Below are 25,498 nucleotides of genomic sequence, written 5' to 3' on the forward strand. Positions count from 1 at the left end.
TAATGGCCAATAAAAAACATGTTACATTGTATAAAAATATTTTATTTTAACAATACAATTATTTCATCAACATGCGTGCTCTGTTTTTACAACATTAATTTTGTTCCACGTTTATAACAATACAATATTGCAATTTATTACAATTTACCACATAAACTTTAATTAAAGGTGCATACGTGCCTCAGCTGAGCACCGTGTTATCGTCCTGAAAAAGTCCATAGACAATACATATAAATTAGTTATAGATAAGCAACTCGAGCACTCAACAAAAATGTTTACGGGCGTCGGCCACTAGATGGCTTCGCTTCGATTACTTTCTCATTGCTCCTGTAGACAGCAGTAACATGTTACTTATCCTATATTTTATTTTTAATGAAGGATTTTGTAAATTTTTAGAAACCACAAATTGATAAAATTTAATCCGTTTGTCTATAACAATTAAAGACTTGTATGATACATTAATTTTTTTTCTGTGTTTAGTTGTACAATAATTAAATGCCTTAACTTTAACACTTATAAGTTAAGGGGCATCCGCTACACATATCTGTAGTTTCCATACAAAAAATATTTATCTTAAAGTACCGTAGTTTCAGGGCCCTGAAAAAGTCTTTAGATACTAATGCGATAAAATAAATTATTTACGGTATTATATGGTAACACTGAAATGAGACTGGGTTGCTAATGCAAGTCGATCAAATAACTTAATACTTTGTACACTTAACTATCCCATTAGTGTACCTCGTGTACTATATATGAGTCGACTATTATCAAAGCCGGCAATCTGACTTTTGAACAATGATTGGTAAATCAGAAAAACGAATTATTGACTTTGTATTCCATTGGCAGTCACAAAACTCTTCGGAACGACATCTTAGATAAATAACAGGTTAACTATTAACCTTTATTTAATGCAGGTACCGTATTCCGTATACCGTATTGAACCGTATTCTTTGAAGGAGACGATTATATTCAAATCATTCTGTCTGTCAATCTGTATTGACATATCAATAATTTTTTTTTGTCCAAATGCACAGATTGCCACCTTTGATAATAGACGACTCATATACCATATTAGAGCCAAACCAAAATCAGGAAATCAGTTATTTTATCAACTTGAGATTTTCATTAAAAAAAGTTTATAAAATACTTTATTAGCAGGGATAAAGTTTAGTTTAAATATTTCAAAAAGCTCACGGATGACCCCTATGGCCCGAATGGTTCAGTAAGGTAAAGCTCACCGGTGAGCACCTGAATGAAAATCCTCGATTTTCTATATGGCGTTTAACGTGTTAATAACGAATTAAAAATATCCTTCGGGAAAATCTCTTGTGTTTTTATCGCATACCGAAATAGTATTCGTGTGAGAACATAAGCCTTAACAAACATTCATCCAACATGTTAGCATTAAATTAGCTTAACAAACTTACTAAAAAAAATGTCAAGGTATTTTATCATTATTAAAAATAAAAAAAACCCTAGATTTTTTTTAGCATTGTCTTACATAATTCGTAACTCAGATAAATTCACTTTTAATTCTTATCATTTTTAATATTATTTAATTTATATATGAAATTATAATTTACATCATGCATATCTAATAATCTGTACAAAAATAATAATAATAATTATATTGCTTATTTATTTCGAAACCCAATAATTATGGTACGTATATTTAGCCTATTCATACATTATAGCGAATTTTTCAGATTTTTTGTCCGAAAACTAACTAATAAAGTGTTGATCAACAAAACTGTTTCCAGAACAAAATATAATTCAATCGATTCAATCCATAATTTTACTAATTACAAATTAACATAAATTCATTCAAACAATTATATTAGTCGACTATTATCAAAGCCGGCAATGTGACTTTTGGACAATTATTGGTAAATCAGAAAAACGAATTATTGACTTTGTATTCCATTGGCAGTCACAAAACTCTTCGGAACGACATCTTAAATAAATAACAGGTTAAGTATTAACCTTTATTTAATGCAGGTTTTGAACCGTATTCTTTGAAGGAGACGATTATATTCAAATCAATCTGTATTGATATATCAATAACATTTTTTTTGTCCAAATGCACAGATTGCCACCTTTGATAATAGACGACTCATATATATTACATTCAAATGAATATTTTTAACACTAGGATGTAAGGTCAATTTTAAATGCAACCATATCTAAAGTCCAATCAAACTGAAACATGAGTTCGTAGCAATAATCCTGCAAGATGTTAAGATGAGTCAATAAAGATTTGCGCACACTTCAATTACCTACCTGGCAATTTTACGAATCGATGTTACAATTTTTATATGATATTATTCATGCAACATAACAACGTGAATGAATATGGAAAAGAACACTTGCAAATGTGTGCTTTCCGTGTGCTCCCATTTCAATTTAGTCGAGTTCTCATAATGGTAACCACGAGAAAAAAAAGTATAAGTCTTGAATTTGCATTATGTACAAACGTGTGCGACAAATAGATGAATAACTAAATAACTCAATATCACACCAACCGATTTCAATGATTATTACTTTTAATGTATATTGATTTGTATTGGAATATCTTTTTTTTTTCTATTTGAACTTGGTTTTTGTTAAAGCATGTCTATTTACAATTATTTCTCATTTTTGTATCCCAATATAATTTTTTTTATGAGTTTTAAAACTCGATATGATACATAATGTCTCTAATTTAGAGGATAAATAAACCAGCCAGTAGAGAGTTTACATCATAGCTACGTTCAATAGCAATATTAATGTGCTTTTTTTATAATTGTGCTCCGAGCAGTTATTTGACATGATCCTGTACCTTCAGCCCTTCCGCCACACTATTTACAGCTACTGCGATCATCCACAGTGCGTCTCCAGAGATCTTTGAAGCCATTTATCATCTCTAACTTCCACTTCTTTAAATGAGGTTTGCGCAGAGTACTCATTGGTAGGCAGTGGCTTGGCTATGCATCTGGCATTTCTGATCTCCACGAGCGACGATAGCTCCTTACCACTATAAAATACCACCATATACTCTGGTGCCTACAACGGCAATGAAAAAAAAAAAATTGCAAGATTTTATGACATTCGGTGTTCGCAAAGCCATTATCACTCCTGTTTATCTGAGTTCCCTTTTAGTGCTATTAAACTTTTCATCTTGACAACACATGACAGTTCTATACGTGTGGCTACATCATACAACGGTACAACAAAATCACAAAACACTAGTTTATTATGTCCACAATTTCATTAGGTTCTTCTGCAGGTTCACTTTTAACCGTCACGTTAGCTTGCAATAGCAACTTCTTTATCTTATCCTTCTTATTCCCAGACATGAGCTTCAAGTATTTCTTGCGGTGCACATCTTTGTAGTGGTCCTTCAGATCTTTGAATTTCCTGTAGCTTGATCCGCATAGGTTACAATCCCATTTCTCCTTCCTCAATTTATGGACTTGCCACAGATGGTCCCATTTCATTTTGAGTGTGTGGAATCGCTCCGAACAAATAGGACACAGCGTTTTTGTGCCCTTCACGTGATGCATCCTGATGTGTCTCCTGTTTAAGGACGGAGTGTACGACATCACCGGGCAACAGGGACATTTAATTGGCTTCTCTTTGTGTATCTGTAAATAGAAAGACCACTATTAACTTGCATATTGCCACCACCACCACTTGCATAATTTTAGTATTTATTTGTACTAGAGGTCACACAGTAGTCGAGATTCGACTATAATTAATTGGAATTGTAAGTTTGTACACATACTTTAATAAAAAATTTCGCCAAGGCTACACTATAAAAAATATTAATAAAGACAAACAATATTTAATCTATTCTCAATTTGACCACAGACATCAAGAACAAAAGTTTGACAAACAAAGTATGCATGCGTGTGTGCGTCAAATACATGGTATGTAGTGTGTGTAATGTTTTCTTTATTGATTTAATGTATCTTTTATGTATTATTTTAAAAAAATATTAGCATTGTGCACTTCTTCTCTAAATTTCATACTCCGTCCGCGCAATTTTCGCAAAAAGGGATACAAAGTATTTCCTTCACATATTAATATATAGATTTAATCGTATGTAAGTCTATCTTATATTGTATTTATTATTCACATGTGTATATAAGTAAATATTTGTATGTATGTTTATTAAGATATAGCACCGTCCATGGTAGTTTGCTTATTCCTCTCCCTGCAAGGTTGCCTGGATGAGATCGCTTTCAGCGATAAGGCCGCAAATTTATGTCACCTTCTATTATTTGTGTTATATGCTTACTCTGTACATGTGGTGTCGTATAAAGAGTTATATTATTATTAATACACTGATAATGGTGTATTCTGAATGGCTGTGAACTGACTAAGCGTTTCAAAGGCTGCGAAAAGGAGAATGGAGGTACTCTGGTATCTGGTAAATGGCAACACTAAGTAGAGTTTGTTAGTTTAGACTAAAGTGGGCGATAAAGCCCCTTGTGGGTGCTGCAGGCTTAAAGGGGGGCGGTAAGAGACCCAGAAATAAAAAAATGGGGGGGGGTTATGTAGAGGCTTGAGAGGCGATCTCTATAATATTATCTCGACAGACACTCTTAAACAGCGACTGAGCTCTCGCTATAGTATAATAGTTTTAGGTAGGTGAAAATGGGGGCGCCAATATGGATGGAGGGCTTAACGCTTCCACCGCTGGTCTATTTATTTACTTTTAGATTGCCAACGTTTATCGGCCGCAGACATAGCGTGGGTAGGCTGCTTATAAGAGGGAAGACGGAGCCTATTGAGGTTCGGCGAGAGCTGCTGGATGCAAATACGTACTTAACAAATGTTCACGACTGACTTCCACGGTGAAGGAATAGCATCGTGTAATAAAAATCAAACTATATAGCAAAATTATTATAATTACTGGTGGTAGGACCTCTTGTGAGTCCGCACGGGTAGGTACCACTACTCTGCCTATTTCTACCGTGAAGCAGCAATGCGTTTCAGTTTGAAGGGTGGGGCAGCCGTTGTTACCGAGACCTTAGAACTCATATCTCAAAGTGGGTGGTATCATTTACGTTGTAGCTGTCTATGGGCTCCGGTAACCATTTAACATCAGGCCGTGAGCTCGTCCACCCATGTAAGTAATAAAAAAAGGACTGTGTGGTTTTATGAAACCACGGTAAAAGTGAAACTTTTTTCACTTAACTCTGACAAACAACATTGACATAAAACACTGACAAAAACAAAAACAAAATAGCGTGGAGCACTGGCACAAATGAGTAATAGTCTATACACCACACGGTCAGCTGCTGCGAACTATAAGCGCCGCCATATTGGCCTTGGCTGCTCTGACGAGCGCCTTTCACTTTATCCTACTCCGCGGTCGACCGTCACGCGACATGCAACACACAGACGAAAAATATCGGTTGTCTGTAAAGTCGGTTTACTGACGATAGTTGAACGTGAAAACGTCATAAGAAAATACTGATGGAATGGTTTCATTTTTCAAAAGAAACATTTAATTTTATTTGTTTGATAGATATTTTGTATGGACAATATCAAAGCACATTCACTTTTCACTGAACTTCATACTTGACGAAAACATGTAAATGTATTATTGTATAGCAGCTGTCCACGCGGATGCATCGCTCACTCAAGTAGGAGAGAGACAGATGTCGAACGCAGAGGCCGATTGTGCATCTTTGTCGCTCGTTGCGCGCTCTCGCTTGCACTTCAAGCCTTAAACGGAACGTCTCAGAGCGAGGTAACGCCACATGAGTCATGTTTTTTCGTGCGTGCAGCCGGCTCCATCGAATTATAAGACGTTGTCACGTCAAAAAGTTTGAAACCAACACACCTCCATGTGCTTCTCGAGATACGGCAGGGTCTGAAATTTCTTGTTGCATATCTCGCATCTGTAGTTCTGCAGGTTGTGGACCTTCTTGTGCTTGGTGAAGTTGCTCGAGTCGCTGAAGACGCGGTCGCACAGCTCGCACGTGTATATCGGCAGCGACGCGTGCTCCCGCAGGTGGCTCTTGTACGAGCTCGCCTTGTCGAAGGCCTCCGAACATATTTGACATCTGCAAGAAAAAAATAATCTACATCTACATCTACGTTACACTATTTATAACTCAAGAACGGCTGAACTGATTTGGCTGAAGATTGGTGATTGGTGAGGAGGTAGCTTAGAACCAGGAGAAGGATATAGGATAAGGATAAGGAGGATGAGTAAAATTTTTGAAAAAATTATTCTAGAACAACTTTTGAACCACTTCAATTCCAATAACCTGCTTTATAACAAACAATATGGATTCACTAGAGGTCGTTCAACTATTGATGCAGGTGTAGATCTCATTAAAAATATTTTTCAGGCTTGGGAAGAGTCGCATAATGCCCTTGGGGTTTTCTGCGACTTATCTAAAGCTTTTGATTGTGTTGAGCATAATACATTGTTGAGGAAATTACACCATTATGGTATTAGGGGCGTTTCATTAGAACTTATTAAATCTTATTTATCCGGAAGAATCCAAAAGGTAGACGTTAAAGGAACGAGATCTTCCGGTGTCTTACTTAATATGGGTGTTCCTCAGGGTTCCATATTGGGTCCCTTCCTGTTTCTTGTATATATCAATGATTTACCTAAGTTTATTGAAACCCGTCACGAGGTCGTATTATTCGCTGATGATACATCATTATTGTTTAAAATTAAACGACATTTGGAAGATTATGACGATGTGAATGATGCTATCTCGCGCGTGGTACATTGGTTTAGTGTTAATAATCTGTTATTAAATAACAAAAAAACAAAATGTATAAAATTTACCACACCTAATGTTAGACAAGTTGACACTAATATTACTGTAAGTGGAGAGACACTGGAGCTTGTGGATTCGATAGTTTTTCTTGGTATAACAGTTGATTCTAAGCTGCAGTGGGGTCCTCACATATGCAAGTTAGCGAGTAGGCTTAGTTCTGCAGCGTTTGCGGTAAAAAAAATACGAATGTATATTAATGAAGATACGGCACGCTTGGTTTATTTTAGTTATTTTCATAGTGTTATGTCCTATGGCATTTTGCTATGGGGCAATGCTGCCGATGTCGAAACGATTTTCATCCTGCAGAAGAGGGCTATTCGTGCTATTTATAATATGCACCCGAGGGAATCCTTGAGGGACAAGTTTAAGGAAATCAAAATTCTAACTTTAGCGTCCCAATACATTTTTGAAAATTTATTGTACGTGCGTAAAAACATTGAAGAATTCCCCAGAGTCTGCGATTTGCACAATGTGAACACTAGGAACAAACATAGGCTTGCGTTGCCGGCGGCTCGAATTAAGAAAATAAGCAACTCTTTTAGGGGGCTGGGTGTACAGCTTTTCAACAAGATCCCACTAAACGTTCAACTACTACCTGTTCATAGATTTAAGAAAACTGTTAAGGAACGTTTGTGCAACAAGGCATATTATAAAGTTAAGGATTATTTACTAGATGGCACTACGTGGGAATGAGGCGCTCGCTCCTGGCCTTTTCATTTTTCATTATTATTATTATTTTTTTAGACTTGTTTTTTCTTTTATTGTGAATATTTCTATTTATTTAAAAAAAAGAAAATATTTGAGAAAAAACAAAAAGAAAAAAAAAAGCCCGCTGAGTTTGTTTCGCCGGTTCTTCTCAGGACTGTGGCTTTTTTTGGAACCGGTGGTAGAGTTAACATTGTTATTTGTATTTTGACATTCAACAAGTGTGTCATACTGACATCTAAGTTGAAATAAATGATTTTGAATTTGAATTTGAATTTGATACTTTTTATCACGTTCCCGTGGGACATGACATTAAACGTGGTATAACAAAACGCAACTGACAGCTAATTTGAAGTTGACCAGTTGATGTGTTTGAAACAAACCGTGTGGCGGAACAAAGTTCGCCGGGTCCGCTAGTATATATATATATATTAATACGTGAAGCAAAAACTTTGTATCCCTTTTTAACAAAATTACGCGGACGGAGGAGTATGAAATTTCCCACAATTGTAGAGAATATAGAGAAGGAGAATGCAGAATGCTAATATTTTTTTTTAAATTATGGGGTTCTTAATACATTAAATCAATAAAGAAAACATTACACACACATTACCGTGTATTTGACACACACACGCATGCATACTATTTGTTTATTGTCAAACTTTTCTTATTGCATAAAGTCTATCGTCAAATTGAGAATAGATTAAATATTGTCTTTGTTAATATTTGTTTAAAGTGTACTTGTTTACGCTATCTGCAATGGATAATTAGCATTGATGTTTTTGAACGTAACTGAGAGCGCATCGATGTAGTCCCGCCCCTTTCCCCTCCTATATCAATGACACTTTAAAATTGAATTTGAATCGTGCGCATCAAAATTGTGCGATCGCGAAAAAGTGGTGAATATTGAGTGCAGCTAAGTAAGTACTTAAAAAACTGAAAGCTTTTCATCAAGATACAAAGAAAGAAGACAGGAGTGGCCACTCCATGAAGATAGTGCTACAAATATTATCACTACAAAGACAGACTTTCGGTTAGTTCCTAAAAATATTACCTACTATAGTAACCGGCAAACTTCTTGAGCAAATGACCTTGACTGCGCAGAACCGAATTTTAGATCACTTTGGTGGTGAGGGTGAGGCGCGACGGCAGGGGAAATCGTATCGAGCGCTTTATTGGTAGATCAGTCGAACCCTGCGTCCCGCACTGCGCCCTCATTCCGCTTGCTCCCAAAAGTACGCTTGCGTACAGTGGAAAGTCTATCGTTATTAATCGTTAATTATTTGTTATAATTACTTGTGGACTTTGTTGCCATTGCTATTTGTTGAGTGTTTGTTGATTTTTTATAAAACATACACTATGCCGCGACAAACTGGTGTAGTATTCAAAAGAAATGGTAGAAAAATTGTGTACGACGTATATTGCTTCATTATAAAACAGGGGAAGAATGATATGGAAAAATTAAAACAAACTTCGGAAGTAACAAAACCATCAGTGAGTACTGTTAGGTGCATTATTAAGGAAGCTAAAGGCTCTGGCTTGCTCGCCGTGTTTCAGACTTCGGGTAAGAAAAGATCAGGGAAGAAGAAAGTTACCGGAATGGATAGTTTCGTTCAATCTGTAATAAAAAGATATAATCATAATAACTACATAACAAGCAGCGAAACTCCGTACCGTAGAAAGGCTTCGAAAATTTTAAAGAAGATATAAATTTTAATGGCTCGGAATGAAGCTTACGACGTATTATGAAAGAGCTAGGCTTTAGATGAAAAAAAATTACAGAAAATAATCGGAAGCTGGTAATTGAAAAAAGTAACATTCGATTACTACGAATCGAATATCTTCAAAAAATAATTAATTATAGACAAAAAAGAAGACCGAATCGACCGAGTTGTAAACTACACCGATGAGCCCTATGTCGACTCATCACGATGATAGCGACTCGGGTGATGAAAACAGTGATGATGATGATGGTCAAGATTATGATAACGAAAAAAAAAATTACAAATACCAGCTTCGCTTCAACTGAATAAAAACCTGGCAACAGCTCTAGTTTTGACTTAATAGAAGGAATATCTATTTTACCTCAAGATTAAATTATTACAATTATTATAACCTATATGTTTTGTTGACGTTCTATTAAATATTAAATAAATACATATGTTCATTTTAATAATTTAATAGCATTATGACGCAGAGTAAGTAATGTTTTTGCACGTGAGTGTACCATGCGCGAACTTACCCCCACTACGTCAACAAATGCTCAAGAAGTTTGCCGTCTATTATACCAAGTATCATATCGACTGCGCTCAAAAATATAAATACAAAAGAACCAAGCCCAAACAGTACTCTTGGCGAAATCTGTGATTATAGAAGTGTAATAGACTTTGAGAATAGAACCATAATAATGTTCAAACTTATAATGTCAATTAATTAATCGATTGAGGCACTACGAAGTCTGCCGGGTCAGCTAGTTATTATTATAAAGTTGAAGAGTTTGTTTGTTTGAACGCGCTAATCTCAGGAACTACTGATCCGATTTGAAAAATTCTTTCAGTGTTAGATAGCCCAATTATTGAGGAAGGCTATAGGCTATATAACATCACGCTAAGACCAATAGGACCAAGCGGAGCACCAATAAAGAATGTTTCAAAATAGGGGTATTTTTCCTATATGTAGATAGATATACGCCAAAGTAACTATTCCACGCGGACAAAGTCGCGGGCAAAAGCTAGTTTATGTATATATCGTCTTCTCGCATTAAAACTGTATAATCTCAAAACTTACTAAATTTACAGGAGACTGTTTTAAAGGTTCAACATGTGATATTTTTTAAATTAATCATACATTATCTTTATCTGTCTTTTAAATTAAGATAAAATTATGTATTGTTAATCGTAGTCAAGACATAGATAATCTAAAAAAAAAAAAAAACTAAACACTAAACTACGCTCTTTTGACAGTACTAGAGGTCCCGCAGTAGTCGAAATTCGACTATAATTAATTGGAATTGTAAGTTTGTACACTATTATGATTATATTTTATACTTCTATAATCACAAATTTCGCCAAGACTACACTATAAAAAAATATGAACAAAGACAAACAATATTTAATCTATTCTCAATTTGACCACAGACGCCAAGAACAAAAGTTTGACAATAAATAGTATGCATGCGTGTGTGCGTCAAATACATGATGTGCAGTGTGTGTAATGTTTTCTTTATTGATTTAATGTATCTTTTATGCATTATTTAAAAAAAAAAATTAGCATTGTGCACTTCTTCTCTATATTCTCTATAAGTGTGGAAAATTTCAAACTCCTCCGTTCGCGCAATTTTCGTAAAAAGGGATACAAAGTTTTTGCTTCACGTATTAATAATATATAGATTTGCGAGAAAAATACTAATGAGGTCGATTTGTTTCGTCACCTCAACGACCAGTTGAAGAAGCTCCTCTCGCCGTTGACCTGCGCGTCCTTGAGCAGGTGCTCCACCAGGTGGCGCTTGACGTCGCTCTGCCGGTTGAAGGTCCTCTTGCAGACGACGCAAATCTTTTGGCGCTTGAACTTCGGATCGCCCAGTATGTAATCTGAAAACGTGATGATTATTAACGTAGCTGCCATAACGACTTGCTTCGAGAACTCTTTTAATATCTATACATCTTTCGGGCCACAGACGTCAATTGCTATTTTTTGGAACGAAGTTCCTTATGGGGCGATGCGGAGGGGTACCCTAACCGGGAAGAAACGTCCGTAACGTAACATTTTTATTAGTAATTCACACATTGTACGACTTAACTTTGTAATAACGTACAAAAAATAACAATTTTATTATATATATTTTATAAATCATTGTGAATAAAATAAAGTTGATAACTTTGTAAAGTAGTTTTTTTTTATCAATAAAATAAATCATAATAAAAAATGTATACCCCAATAATCATTTTCTTTATACCTCGAATAGAACTTAAAATTAATATTTTTATAATAAGGAACTTCGTTCCTATCCGGTGTCCCACGACACCACACATCTTGTTTTTTTATTCGTTCCTATGCTGACCTAACTTTTTTTATTTCTTAGAGGAGTGGACGAGCTCACAGCCCACCTGGTGTTAAGTGGTTACTGGAGCCCATAGACATCTACGACGTAGACGCGCCACCCACCTTGAGATACAAGTTCTAAGGTCTCAGTATAGTTACAACGTTTGCCCCACCCTTCAAACCGAAACGCATTACTGCTTCACGGCAGAAATAGGCGGGGCGGTGGTACCTGTCCGCGCGGACTCACAAGAGGTCCTACGACCAGTAACTACGCAAATTATAATTTTGCGGGTTTGATTTTTATTACACGATGTTATTCCTTCACCGTGGAAGTCAATCGTGAACATTTGTTTAGAAAAACCATTACCAGCCTGCTCATTTCTGCGGCGAAGGAATAATGTGTTCTGGTTTGAAGGGTGTGGTAGTTATTATGCTTACAATTACATGCTACAATTGAGACTTACAACTCCTATCCCAAGACGGGCGGTGGCAATGACGTTGTTAATATCTATGGACTCCGATAACCATTTAACATCAGTTAAGTTGAGGTACGTAAAAATGTTATAACAATATCATTGTTTACCTATAATATTTTTCATCATAGTTTCCGAGAGATTCTTTTTATTCTTGTCCGTATTGACAATGACAACGTCCATTTTTTTTTGGCTCTTCCAGTCCATCAAAGCGTAGTGCCTCTCCCAATGTTCAAAGAAATCATCCTTCGTCACGATCTTCTTGCAGTGTCTACACCGGAATATCTTACCGGCTTTTTCCTCAGTCTTGAGGAACTTGATCTTCAGGAACGTTTGGTTGATGTGGATCTTGAAGTGCCACATCAGCTTCGTTGTCCTCTCGAATGTCTTGAGACACTGCGGACAGGTGTTAGCCTTGAGGTCGTGACAGGTGAGGTGCTCTAGATATTTGTAGAGACTGTCGTACTCTTTGTCGCATTTCGTGCAGAGATGCGGCTCGGTTTGGACGACTGGCTTCCGGCCTCTGGTCTCGTGACGTTTCCTCTTCACGTTGAGTAGATCCTCGACTTCAGCGTACTCTATCTCCTCGTCTATGCTCGAATCCGAGGAGTTCTCCTCGGCTGCAATCGCGAGCTCACTCGGTGAGTTCTCTTTCCGCTCTATCAGATCCTCATACTCCAATTTGACTACGCTGAACTCGTTGTAATCCATCTCCACCTGGAGGTCTTCTTCCACGATCTCCTTCTTGATGTCTTGTATAGATGTAGTCGCTTCGATTTTGATTTTGTCAACGTCACTGCTGATATTCGATTCAAATGACATTCCCTCGTCGCGTTGTGGTGTTGCCATATCATCATTGACGTTTGCATCATCCTCGAATTCATCAATCACTTCAAACGGCATTTCGGGCTTTATATTTAGCTCCGGCTCGGATTCTAGCTGTAATAACACAGACATTTTTTTTTAAGGAATACTATGACCTGGTAACTAAGACCTTTAGGCCAAATCTTATTTTAATATTAATGAAAGCTTTTTTACATGAAATATGTTTTCTTCTATATATATAAAATGAATTGCTGTTCGTTAGTCTCGCTAAAACTCAAGAACGGCTGGACCGATTTGGCTAATTTTGGTCTTGAATTATTTGTGGAAGTCCAGAGAAGGTATAAAGATAAATAAATATGAAAATGCTCGGAATTAAATAAAAATAACAATTTTGTTTTTCCTTTGATGTGTCCCCCGTCGGACGGATTCCTTTTGTTTGTTTTAAGTTTATTTTATAAAAAAGTTTAATCTTTTATTTATCTATTGAGGCACTACGAAGTCTCTCTTTTTACTGGTGGTAGGACCTCCTGTGAGTCCGCGCGGGTAGGCACCACCGCCCTGCCTATTTCTGCCGTGAAGCAGTAACGCATTTCGGTTTGAAAGTCTGCCGCGTCAGCTAGTTCAAAATAGAGTTTTTTGCACATAGCATCATAGATTTTGGTTTGACAGCGACGACAAACTGACCACTTGTCTCCCCGCAGACGGGTTCGCTTCAGTCTGCTTCTCGTATAGTTGCTTGATGCTGTTCTCCTTCTCCAGATCGTGTTTCTTTTTGTGCTTCGCGAAGTAATACGTGTTGTTGAAGACGCGATCGCACACGTCGCACGTGTGGACGGGTAGGGAGGCGTGCTCGCGCAGATGAATCTTGTACACAATCGAATTCTCCAGAAGCTCCGAACAAATTTGACATCTGGAATTTACATCGAGAGGTGAAAGGCTGGTGTGCTTAGTGCGAGTTTTTTAACTCCCCGATAGCGTAAAAGTTAACTCAAATTTGAGTATGGAATTGGAACAGCGCCCCTAGCGGCAAAGGTTGGCTCTTCGAAGTCCATACCAATTTGAGTTAACTTTGACGCGAGAAAAAGTTTAGAAAGTTAGTCGAGTAGTTAAAAAGCTCGCACTGAGCACACAGGTTGTATAAAAACAGGCACACGGTGTACTGATATGTTACCCAATACGTGTGCTTAAGTTTATCATTCACATAATATGGTAGGCGGCGGCTTCGCTCTGCCCCTGGCATTGCTGATGTTTATGGCCGACGGTAACCACTAACCATCAGGTGGGCTGTATGCTCGTCTGCCTACACAGGCAATAAAAATAATAATAATAAAGGGTTACCTATCCCGTTGAAACTTCGACCTTATGTCAATGACCTTATCTTTTTATTGCCCTTGTAGGCAGACGAGCATACCGCCCACCTGATGGTGAGTGGTTACCGTCGAACATGGACTTCAGCAATGTCAGTGGCAGAGTCAAGCCGCTGCCTACCGTTATGTCAGCTGGTGATTTCGTTGACCCACAAATAAAGACTATACAATAATAAATAATAGCTAGTTATTGGTGGTAGGACCTCTTGTGAGTCCGCGCGGGTAGGTACCACCGCCCTGCCTATTTGTGCCGTGAAGCAGTAACGCATTTCGGTTTGAAGGGCAGGGCAGCCGTTGTAACTATACTAAGACCTTAGAACTCATATCTCAAGGTGGGTGGCGCATTTATGTTGTAGATGTCTACGGGCTCCAGTAACCACTTAACACCAGGTGGGCTGTGAGCTCGTCCACCCATCTAAGGAATAAAAAAATAAATAAAAAAAATAAATAAAAAAAAAACTCATCCATACCTCAGGCACCAATTAAAAATCCTGTTGGTGTCTCCGTTCTTTTCACCTTTCAATTGTGCATCCTTTAACATATGCTCAATCAGATGTCTCTTGATGACGCTCTGTCTATTGAACTCCTTCATACACACGATACAGGTTTTTTGTGATTTTAAATATTCATCATTCAGTATGCAATCTGTAGGAAGTGTTCATAGAAAAGTTAATTACAATAATTAATTATTGATATCGAGTGGTGAAAGGGACTATATTTGGTTTGAGGGACATTTTTGCGACATTACAGAGAATCCATATTTTTAAGAATAAAAATTTATAAAGAATATCATAAACAAAAAAACTTCTTCAGTTATTTGAATGGAGCAAACTTCATTGAAGTTCAATTAAAAACATTGAACTGTTGATGCTAATCTATACATGTAAATAAAATTGGAGTGTCTGTTTGTAATATTTAAATAACTGCTTTTTACTACATGCATATGAATATATATACAGTACATACACCAAAATAACATTTTTTTACAATTTTTTGTCTGTCTGTCTGTCTGTTTGTTCTGGCTAATCTTTGGATCGGCTGGACCGATTTTGACGAGACTTTCACTGATAGGTAGCTGATTATATAAGGAGTAACTTAGGCTACTTTTTTTAGACTAGCTTCGCCCCGCGGTATCATCCGCGGTACGACAATAGCCGCGGGGAACATCGCAGGATTCACCTATCAATAATAAAATTTAATGTTTCCGAAGCGAAGCGAGGGCGGATCGCTAGTACTAAAATAAAACGCATCTTTAATTACAAAGATAAATGTTGCGTATTAATCAAAATGTCCCTTAAACAATATAGCCTTTCACCCCTTGATATGTTTCATTAATATTTTTTTTATCAGCTAACTTCCGCAATGCCAAGGGTATAGATGAACTACTGCCCATCCAAAAACTGGCTTCATGTCTGAAGAGTGAATTTTTTAAAGGTATCTATATCTTGCATGTCTACGATAGTAACAATAACACAAAATTATACTAAAAACATAACTGACTTGAACAAAATGAAATTGGAATATCACTAGTGTTTTTTTTTTATTGCCTGTGTAGGCAGACGAATATACGGCCCACCTAATGGTGAGTGGTTACCGTCGCCCATGGACTTCAGCAATACCAATTCTTTGACAATTATTAGGTAAAATAGGTACGTAGGCCTTTCAGTTAAATAATATGGTTCCCTGACATGACAGATTACTAGGGTTGGCAAAATTTTAGGCTCTGATAATTAATTATATTTTTTATGGGGTATTTTGTAGCACGTTGTATACAAAAAAGGTCAAATCGAGAACCTCCTCCTTTTTTGAAGTCGGTTTTCGTTTACAACATACCTATTATAGTTTTCATCGATGACTCAGAAATGGTTCTGTTTCTCTTGCCGACTTCAAGAGCCGTTTCGTAGCGTTCAGAGTCCTCGAAGCGCACCAACACAAAATGACCCTCCCAGTGCTCAAAGAATTCATTCTTGAAGAATATCTGCTTGCAGTGTTTGCAGCGGTACAGCTTCTCCGATTTCTGGTCACCGTCCAGGAACTTCGTCTTCAAGAACGTCCTGTTTATGTGGGTCTTGAAATGCCAGGCCAGTTTCATTGAGGTGCCAAACACTGACAGACACTGCGGACACGTGTTCGACTGGTAATTGTGGCTCGTGAAATGACTCAAGTAACTTTCAAGCGTATCGTATCTTGTGTTACATTTCGTGCAGACACAGGGCTGTTTAACTCGATATTTATTTACACTTATTACGTCGCCATTTTCCGTGCACTCGGTCCCTTCGTCGTTGCTGGAATCTGATGCAAATTCATCGGACGAAATATTGTGTTCAATGTGACTCACAGACTTCTCTCTCTGGCTTTGTTTTAAGCTGCTTTCACTGTCATACCTTAGTTGAACTTCAAACGAATCTGTACCATTATTTACATTTAATATCTCAATATTAAACGTGCCGGGCTCGTTGGTTACCGGATTTGTTTCTTTTTCCAAAACTAATTCGGGTTCCTTGTTCGGTTCTGTGGTATTTTGTTCGGTGGCTCTCGTTTTCATTAGCGATATATTGTTGATGTTTAAGTTTATGATGTCATCCTCGCATTCCTCGGGCTCAATATTTATTTCTGTTTTTACGTTAATCTCTTGCTCGGGCTCGGACTGGAATTTCATAAATATATATACACATTTATGTGGGATCGTTCATAAGTAAAAGTGGGATGAATATAGCGAAATTCTTTATTTTACTTCACAATCGCTTCGTACACGTCTTTCTAAAACTATTCCATTTTTGAACTTCCCTCTCTAACCTTAAACTACTATCTTTTTCTGAACCTAATAGAATGTTGCCATTAATACTTAAGGTACAACAGGCACAAAACAAATATTAAAAAAAAAACTGAAAAAACGTAATAAAAATAACACTCCCCACATTTATATACGGGGTGTATGATCATTATGTTGAAAATAGTGTAGAAAATAGTGAAAATATTATTCATTTAATACGTTTTCACGAGAACTACACCTTAACAAAATTATATTTACGTAATTATTGGTAGTAGGACGTTTTGTGTGTCCATACGGATAGGAACCACCACCCTGCCATTTCTGCGATGATACAGTACTGCGTTTTCAACTCATGTCTCAAGGTGAGTGGCGAAATTTACTTTGTAGATGTGTATGGACTCTGGTAACCACTTACCATCAGGTGGGCCGTGAGCTCGTCAAATGTTTGCCACACAACATAATTCTGCCTAATCTTGCCGGGAAGCAAATCAATTGTCATGTCTGTAATCTTTTTACGTCTGACGGGCCATAAGTTCGTCGAACAATCTACGCAATGGCAAAATAATAACCATAAAATTACTAACTTCAGTGAGATCAATGCAGGTCGTTTCACAGTTCCTCGTTGGAGTGGTAGTCTGAGACGTGTTGGTGTACTGCGATAGATGCTCGTACATGTCTTGCTTGAGGCCGTCCAGAGCCGCTTTGAGTTCTTGCTGCTTTGACACTCGAGGAGGTGGAGGGGTTTCGACCACGTACAAGACTTGAACTGAAAGTTTCAAGTATTTTAATGCATACTCTCACTCATACTTTCACTGGTGGTAGAACGTCTTGTGAGTCCGCACGAGTAGGTACCACCACCCTGCCTATCTCTGCCGTGAAGCAGTAATGTGTTTCTGTTTAATGGGTTCGTTTGAAGGCTGGAGCAGCTGTTGTACTGTTAAAAGTGAGACCTTAGGACTCTGGTAGTCACTTAACACTAGGTGAGCCGTGAGCTCGTCCAAGCAATAAAAACGAAACTCTTCTTAGGTTAGGTTACATTAATTCCCCGGTATAATTGGCTTATCAAACTGATGCGCCAAGAGTTTAATGGCTGTTAAGGAGTTAATGGAGTTAAACGCTAATCATTCCATATAGAGCATAATTAGATAATGTGTAGGTAGTAGTGTGTATAGAGAATCTGTGAGCAGTGCAGGACTGGACTTTGTGGCGAGGCTTGGGGGAAGCCTATGTCCAGCAGTGGGCTGATAGAATAGAATACAGCATATTAATAACTAACATAACTATACTGGAGACCTTAGAACTTATATCTCAAGGTGGGTGGCGCATTTACTTTGTGAATGTCTATTGGCTACAGTAACCACTTAACACCAGGTGGGCTGTGAGCTCGTCCACCCATCTAAGGAATAAAAAAAAATATATGAGCCCGTACTGGGCTCACTATCCCGCCATTTTCTAGTGCTAAATAGTGATGCATTCCTGTGTGAAAAGTAGGAGAGCCATAGTAGAAAACACTTGAGAGTTTAAACTCAAACTGGATGGCTTTATTAATGCCATGGATGTATATGGATTCTATTAGCCATGAATTTAGTTACTCTTATAGACATATACTGAAAACAAGAATTACCTTTAGTTCCCGGCAGTCCCTCGATCTTCGATAAGAACAACGCTTTCGGAACAATAAACGGCAAAACCAATGGTATTTTGTTGTAATACGGATTCCTATTGTGAAACTGTTTCTTGTGCTGCTTCCTCAAGTCCTTGTGAATGAAAACGCCACATCTAGTGCACAAATACTGCAGGGTGAAGTTGTTTGTGTGCGTTAAATAATGATCAACCAGAGAACATTCGCTGAAAAACTTCTGAGAGCATATATTACAGCTGACGTTTGTTTTTGAAAATAAACCATGTATTTCTTGAGCTCCCTTCATATCAAATTGTCTGTAGCATTGGTTGCACCAACGGAACCACTTCTTAGGGCACGGGTGTGTTTTGAATACGGCATATCTAAGATTACATTCTGCACACAATTTCGTCGGAATAGTGCTTGGTCTGTCTGACCTCACTGTGTGTCTTTGGAGATGATCTTCTAGGATACGTTTAGAGCTGAAACTCAATTTGCAATACAAACAAGGAAACTGCTGTTTCCCATGTTGTGTTTGTTCATGTACCCTTCGAGCACCGCAGGTTGGAAATTTCTCTGTACACTTCAAACAGAAATAAGGGTAATCACCCTTATCGGGTATGATGGGACTGTAGTTTGCTTTAAAAAAATGATTCTCGCACCGTCTATCACACTTTAAACATTTTCCTTGGGTTCTAATATTTTTAAACGGAGGCCTTAATTCCTTGCTTAAATAGGCAACTATATTTGATTCATACCCTAAATCTTCAAAGTTGACTATATAATCAGTCTTATGCTTGCGTAGGTGTTCTCTGAAAGGATCCAAATCCCACCAGGCCTTATCGCACATATAACACTTGTAAAACTGGGGCACGTCAGAATATCTGGTACACTGTCTGAACCAACATATCCACTTATCCAGTGCAACCTGTATTGATCTCTCTGCAAAATCCGCCTCCAAAATTTTCCTGTTCCAACGGAATAAAGAGTTTAGGACTCTCACTGATAGGAACTTATCAGCATAATTATCTAAGACCTGATGATGTTTGGCTGTATCGATTAGTTCTTCGGCCGATATATGAACTTGAGCCGTGAAGCTCTTTATTTTCTTGTAAACATTAAGTTTACTCAGAGACTCAACATCTGATGTTGCTCTATTGTAATTATTGCAGTTACTCGCTCCTCGGAGCTCCTCAATATTTGTAATATTATTGTCACTTATGTCTTCTTCATCATCATCATCATCATCACCATCACCATCATCGTCACCATCATCATCATCATCATCATCATCATCATCATCATTTGCCGGTGGATCATCAATGTCCTCTTTATCTGAATATTGTTCGACTTCCACTTCCACCTTTAACTGGACCGGTGTTGAATTAGACGGTAAATCAACAGAGATAACTTTTTCCTTTTTAATGTTTTTCATTATCTGCATTTCTAAGTCTTTCTGTGAATTAATACAATAAATAAAATAAAAGGGTCGACCCTGAATTAATTTTTATAGTGAACATGACCTGAAACATCTTGAACATCTTGAATTAGCTCAAGATAAAGGCCCACCCAAAATTACAGACACAAAATAGTATGTTTTGCAACAACATTGCGGTAGCTACACTGAACTTGACACAGACATGAAATATTATATATGCATTCAACTATGTTAAAGTGGTTCTGTTCGAAAATGGGTAATGTTGTTGAATGAATGCAGATTTAATAATCCTTTTTAAATTTGTACTGGTGTATTTTTACAGGTGGGAGGACCTCTTGTGAGTCTGCACGGGTAGGTATCACCGCCTTGCCCATTTCTGCCGTGAAGCAGTAATGCGTTTCGGTTTGAAGGGCAGGGCAGCCATTGTAACTGTACTGAGACCTTAGAACTTATATCTCAAGGTGGGTGGCGCATTTACGTTGTAGATGGGCTCCAGGAAAATAGTTTTTTTAGTTTGTAAATTTGTATTATATTGTATTGTTATAAATTTATCCACCTCTATATTAATTATTTGATACTGCTTGTAGCACCCAACGTAAGAACTTCCTGGGGCAGAAATAGACAGGATGATCATAAGAATAGGCTGAACTTAACATTATCATTATTGCTTACAAGAGAGGTGGCCGTGACAGAAACACATTTGCCACTGCGACCAATACAGAATTCTTTGGGAATACCTCAATAGTAGATATCTTTTAACCAGCCCAAATCCTTTCTCGGAAATATCCCATTGACCTTATCAGTGGAAAAGATGTGCTCTCTATAAGCTGAGCTGCCTTTGTTGTGTCAATAGTCACAGAAAATGCAGAATGTTCGTCTCACAGTTCCTGAAGACTGGATCAGCCGTTTATCTTTTACTGGTCTACTAAATTAAATTGAGAACTTAATTTTCCATAAAGGCTCTCACTAGAGCCATTACTTTTCTTTGCAATTTAATATATTCCCTGAATGAATATTAAGAGCGGAAATATAGAAAGAATACTAGTAATACACACTGTGAGGTAGTGATAATAGTCAATGAAACGAACTATGTGACATTATTTAGTCATTTCAGTTTGGCTTAACATGATTCATTATGCAATTAAATAAATATAAAATTAGAATTGAATGTGATGTGATATTACTTATTTAATAAAATTAGGTATAAAGATGGGTACATTGCATTTTGATTTATTTCATTTTTGTAATTTATTTATAATTCGTCAAAATTTGTACAATAATACCCACAAAAATGGCGTCGTGTATTTGCACAAGGTAGTTTTTGTACCGAAAAAAAAAATTAAGAAATATTCAACACAATGTGTTTAAAGCTACAAAAAAAGCATGCAGTGTAAAAATAAGAGTTCTAACCATAGAACCTCATTCCTTTGGACATTTCGCAAAGAATATTATTTCTTCTACAACAAATAAAGGTATTAGAATGTATATTTAGCATTTATATATTTAGGAAGTATGTAAAAATATCTTATTTCACAATCAAATTAAAGGTATCATTTCAATCAAAATTGGGTAGGTAGTTGAAAGTTTTTTGGTGTGACAAAATGGTGTATAATGGCACCTACCTCCATTTCTTTTATTTCCTTTATCTCAGGGTCATCATCCCATGAATCACAAGATTTACTATTATCTTCGGAATCACTTTCCATAATTTTAATTAGCTATACACAAATACACACCAGTGAAAGTTAAGTTTAATTAAATAATTTAGAATACAAACATTTTGGAGAGTCAAACTAGTTCTCGTAGTCAAATGAACAATTTTTTTCTAAACTACAATCTCTATTTGGACCACCCTTTTTAACTTTCGCAGTTTTGTTCGAGATAGACAGAGATGCAAAATCAAGAAACGTCAAATCTTTGGGTAACATAATCATTTTTTATTCGGTCGGTTTGCAAGAATATGTTCTGCTTGTGAGTAGGTACTTATACGGGAATTAGATTCTGTGTAAATTAAGTAAGTATGGGTAGTTATCATAAGTTAAGCACTGTTTATATTTACACTTGACGCGGCTTTAATGATTTAGTGTTCAGTTCATTTTTTTCCAAAACTTAAAGAATTTACAAAGAAGTCTAATAAAATAATATGTTGAGGTCTTGGATTAGGTAGAAATTTACCGCGATTAAAAACATGAAATCGTTAGTAGGTACGTATTATTTAATTAGCTAATCTTTTGAACTTAGCATAAAAATCTTCACAGAGAGCCGCTTATCACTTGACATGCTATATTAGTTTCTAAAAAGCAGAAACAAAGTGGGTAGATAAAAATAGTTTTATGTGGTCCGTTTGCTCATTCCGTCTAATTCAGACATTTTTTTAATTCTCAAAATCCAGTTGACAGCTCTGTTTTACGAGAAAAAGAATCAAGAAAAACACTTAGGCGATTACGATAAAATCGATAAATGGTCTGTGCAAAGTGTGCAAGCATAACATTTCACATCACACGTGTTTCCACTAAAATAATCATGAGTTTTCTTTAAAAATAATAATTTTTTTTTTAATAAACCAAAGTGACTAAAAAAAAAATTGAACGAAATTCATATTACGCCAGTAAATGTTAAAAAATAATTTCAATTTACGAGCTCCTGCATTATTACATTAGCAAAGTTTTAAAGTAGGTAGAAAGTTTAGGTTATGAGTCATGAGTAATTCTAGCAAAAGGTTAAAGGAGTTTTTATATTTAGTTTTGTCTCAACTATCCTTTCTATTATTCTTCATTCTTTTATTAATGTCTATATTTCGGTGCATCAATAAATAAATTAAAAACTCCAATGCTAGTTAATCGTGCATACGTGGGCTAGCATTAATTAATAATTTTTTTCTCACATCACAGGATCTCTTCATCTTATTAAAATTGCGTGTGCTCAATGATATTTTAAATGTAAAAAGATATACAAATCATTGCGTGTGCTCAGAAATATACTTGAAAAATATAGAATTCAACCGTAACGGAATCAATTTCAACTAAAATGTCAAAATAACATTTATTTATTCGGTTTTTGTTTATTTATAATTTTCTGCAAATCAGTCAATTTTAAGGATTGACCTTGAAACGTGGCGGAAGATTCTAAATACCTAATATTATAGAAAAAAAAACAATCATATCATTTTAATTAAAAGAAAATGGTAAATTGATCACAATTTTTTTATTTTTTTTTATTGCCCTTGTAGTCAGACGAGCATACGGCCCACCTGATGGTGAGTGGTTACCGTCGCCCATGGACTTCAGCAATGCCAGGGGCAGAGCCAAGCCGCTGCCTACCGTTTAATACTCTCCACAAGCCTCGTTTGAAGAAGGACATGTCATAGCGCTCGGGAAACACCGTGGAGGGGAGCTCATTCCATAGCCGGATGGTACGTAGCAAAAAAGACCTCTGGAAACGCACTGTGGATGACCGCAGTGGCTCCAGGTAGTATGGATGAACTCTACTCCGGTGGCGGGCGGTGCGATGGTAAAAACGAGATGCCGGTATCATCTCGAACAATTCCTCAGAGCACTCCCCATGGAACATACGGTACAAAATACAGAGGGAACCGAAGTTGTTTATTTATTAAAGAATTTTATTTTATATCTTTAAAAAAATCCATTGATCTCTTTTTTCCACGTCGTCGGCTGAACATTATACCATACACAGTTGAATAATTCATGTTTTTTTTATTGCCCGAGCAGGCTGACGAACATACAGCCCACCTGATGGTAAGTGGCTACCCTGGCTCATAGACGTCAGCAATGGCAGGGGCAGAGCCAAGCCAATGCCGAATTTTTTTGTTTTTCTGTTCATGTTTTCAAATTTGTTTAATCTTTGTGCTTTCGGTCAGGATCTGTGGTTAGTTTCCCGAAACAATATTTTTCGGTAACAATAAAATTAAAAGCTATATGCTGTAAAAATATTTGCAATAAACATTTCAAAGCGATAAGAAGGGATTGTTTCATTTCAATAAAAATATATAAAAAAAAAATGTTACGACGCGCGAATGTAATATTTTTATTTTTCACTTTCGTTTTTAATGTTTCATGTGAAAATGTACATTTTAATAGCAGTAAGTAAACTACATTGTACTGCATTATTTGCCCATATAAAATTATCTATGATTCTTTTTTTTTATTGCTTAGATGGGTAGACGAGCTCACAGTCCACCTGATGTTAAGTGGTTATTGGAGCCCATAGACATCTACAACGTAAATGCGTCACCCACCTTGAGATATAAGTTCTAAGGTATAGTTATAACGGCTGCCCCACCCTTCAAACCGAAACGCATTACTGCTTCACGGCAGAAATAGTTAGGGTGGTGGTACCTACCCGCGGGGACTCACAAGATGTACTACCACCAGTAAAGATGATTAGTGCTAGTCCTTAAAGCCGTAATTAGGCCTAATTTATACAAAATGTTTATATTTTCTTTCTTCTAGGTTTCCTATTTTCCAAAGTAATTTGTTCAACTTCTCTACCGTATAAAGGTATTCCTGCGACAGCGCTCTGTCTATTATTAATTTGAAGCAGTCGTACCTACATTAAACCTCAGTGTGCTTAGTGCGAGTTTTTTAACGTTCTCGTTAGCTTAAAAGTTAACTCAAATTTGTATGGAGTTGGAACGTTTGCCTACGTAGGTACCTATTAAAAGCATACTAAAATTCTTCTTCTTCTTTATTTTTTGGCTCAGGCACGGTTTGCGCATTAGCCAGCGTCAAGTAATAAGATTTTTATAATTCGGCGTTTTAATTATTTACAGTTTATGAATAATGAAAAACAAAGGAAACTAATAGCGACATAACATAAATGATTAAAAACGAATTAAATTAAATTTACAAATGTAATGAAATATAATCTCAGTAAAATGGTAGTCATTTACTGAGAATTTTTCAGTGGACTTTTTGGAGGATAAGTTACGTCCAGTGGTTTTGTTTCATTTCTCCTACAATTGTGCACTTTCACAGATTCGAAACAGTTAATAAACCGTCGTTATTAAACATTTAAACCTGAAGAAACACTAAATAGACAAAATAAAACAATTCACGCAACTTCATTCCTCGCGTTCCCGCCAAAAAGTCCACACTAAAGTTAAGCTAGTAGTTACTTATTGGAGCGGCTCTGTCAGAGGTATTCTGCAGAGAAAAAAATCTTTTTTTAACACTTTAACTGCCATGTAGATCACCGGTGCCCTACGTGGCGCACTGAAGTAATTATTTCGATCTCTCTCTTCAATCTTCTAAGGCGCCGGAATATCTAGTAGACTCTGGGAACGACGAATCCGAACGATTCTGAGAATCAATCTATTTCTAAGAGACTTAAAAGACTAAAACATACATTACAGGCTTCTTAGTAACAAAAATCGACCTAGTTACTTCAGTGCGCCACGTAGGGCACCTACACGGCAGTCAACGTATTAATAATAAAAACATACTCT

General features: G+C 36.7%; 1 protein-coding gene across 2 annotated transcripts; it reads right to left on the reverse strand.

Moving 5' to 3' along the window:
- Window positions 1-21: 21 nt before the first annotated feature.
- LOC114251675 (uncharacterized) lies at window positions 22-22,248 on the reverse strand. Of its 2 annotated transcripts, none has more exons than XM_028186018.2 (10): window positions 21,657-22,248; window positions 18,600-20,052; window positions 17,560-17,741; window positions 16,036-16,849; window positions 14,673-14,847; window positions 13,520-13,745; window positions 12,121-12,949; window positions 10,927-11,086; window positions 5,834-6,056; window positions 22-3,623 (listed from the first exon to the last, which is right to left on the reverse strand). In XM_028186018.2, the coding sequence occupies exons 1-10, from the start codon at window positions 21,738-21,740 to the stop codon at window positions 3,225-3,227; spliced, it is 4,545 nt and encodes a 1,514-aa protein (XP_028041819.2). In that variant the 5' UTR covers window positions 21,741-22,248; the 3' UTR covers window positions 22-3,224. The 2 variants fall into 2 exon arrangements, with proteins under 2 accessions (XP_028041819.2, XP_089587361.1); XM_089731235.1 differs by lacking the exon at window positions 21,657-22,248 and adding an exon at window positions 21,445-21,617.
- Between the last annotated feature and the right edge of the window lie 3,250 nt (window positions 22,249-25,498).

This window comes from Bombyx mandarina, chromosome 11 (assembly GCF_030267445.1).
Source record: "Bombyx mandarina strain Sakado chromosome 11, ASM3026744v2".
Taxonomy (NCBI): Eukaryota; Metazoa; Arthropoda; class Insecta; order Lepidoptera; family Bombycidae; genus Bombyx; species Bombyx mandarina.

Coding starts and splice junctions, on each gene's coding strand:
- LOC114251675 (XM_028186018.2), bottom strand. CDS start 21,740: ATGGAAAGTGATTCCGAAGATAATAGTAAATCTTGTGATTCATGGGAT. Junction 13,746..14,672: donor ATTTTTAATTGGTGCCTGAG/GTATGGATGAGT, acceptor TGTAAATTCCAG/ATGTCAAATTTGTTCGGAGC. Junction 3,624..5,833: donor ATCTCGAGAAGCACATGGAG/GTGTGTTGGTTT, acceptor TTCTATTTACAG/ATACACAAAGAGAAGCCAAT.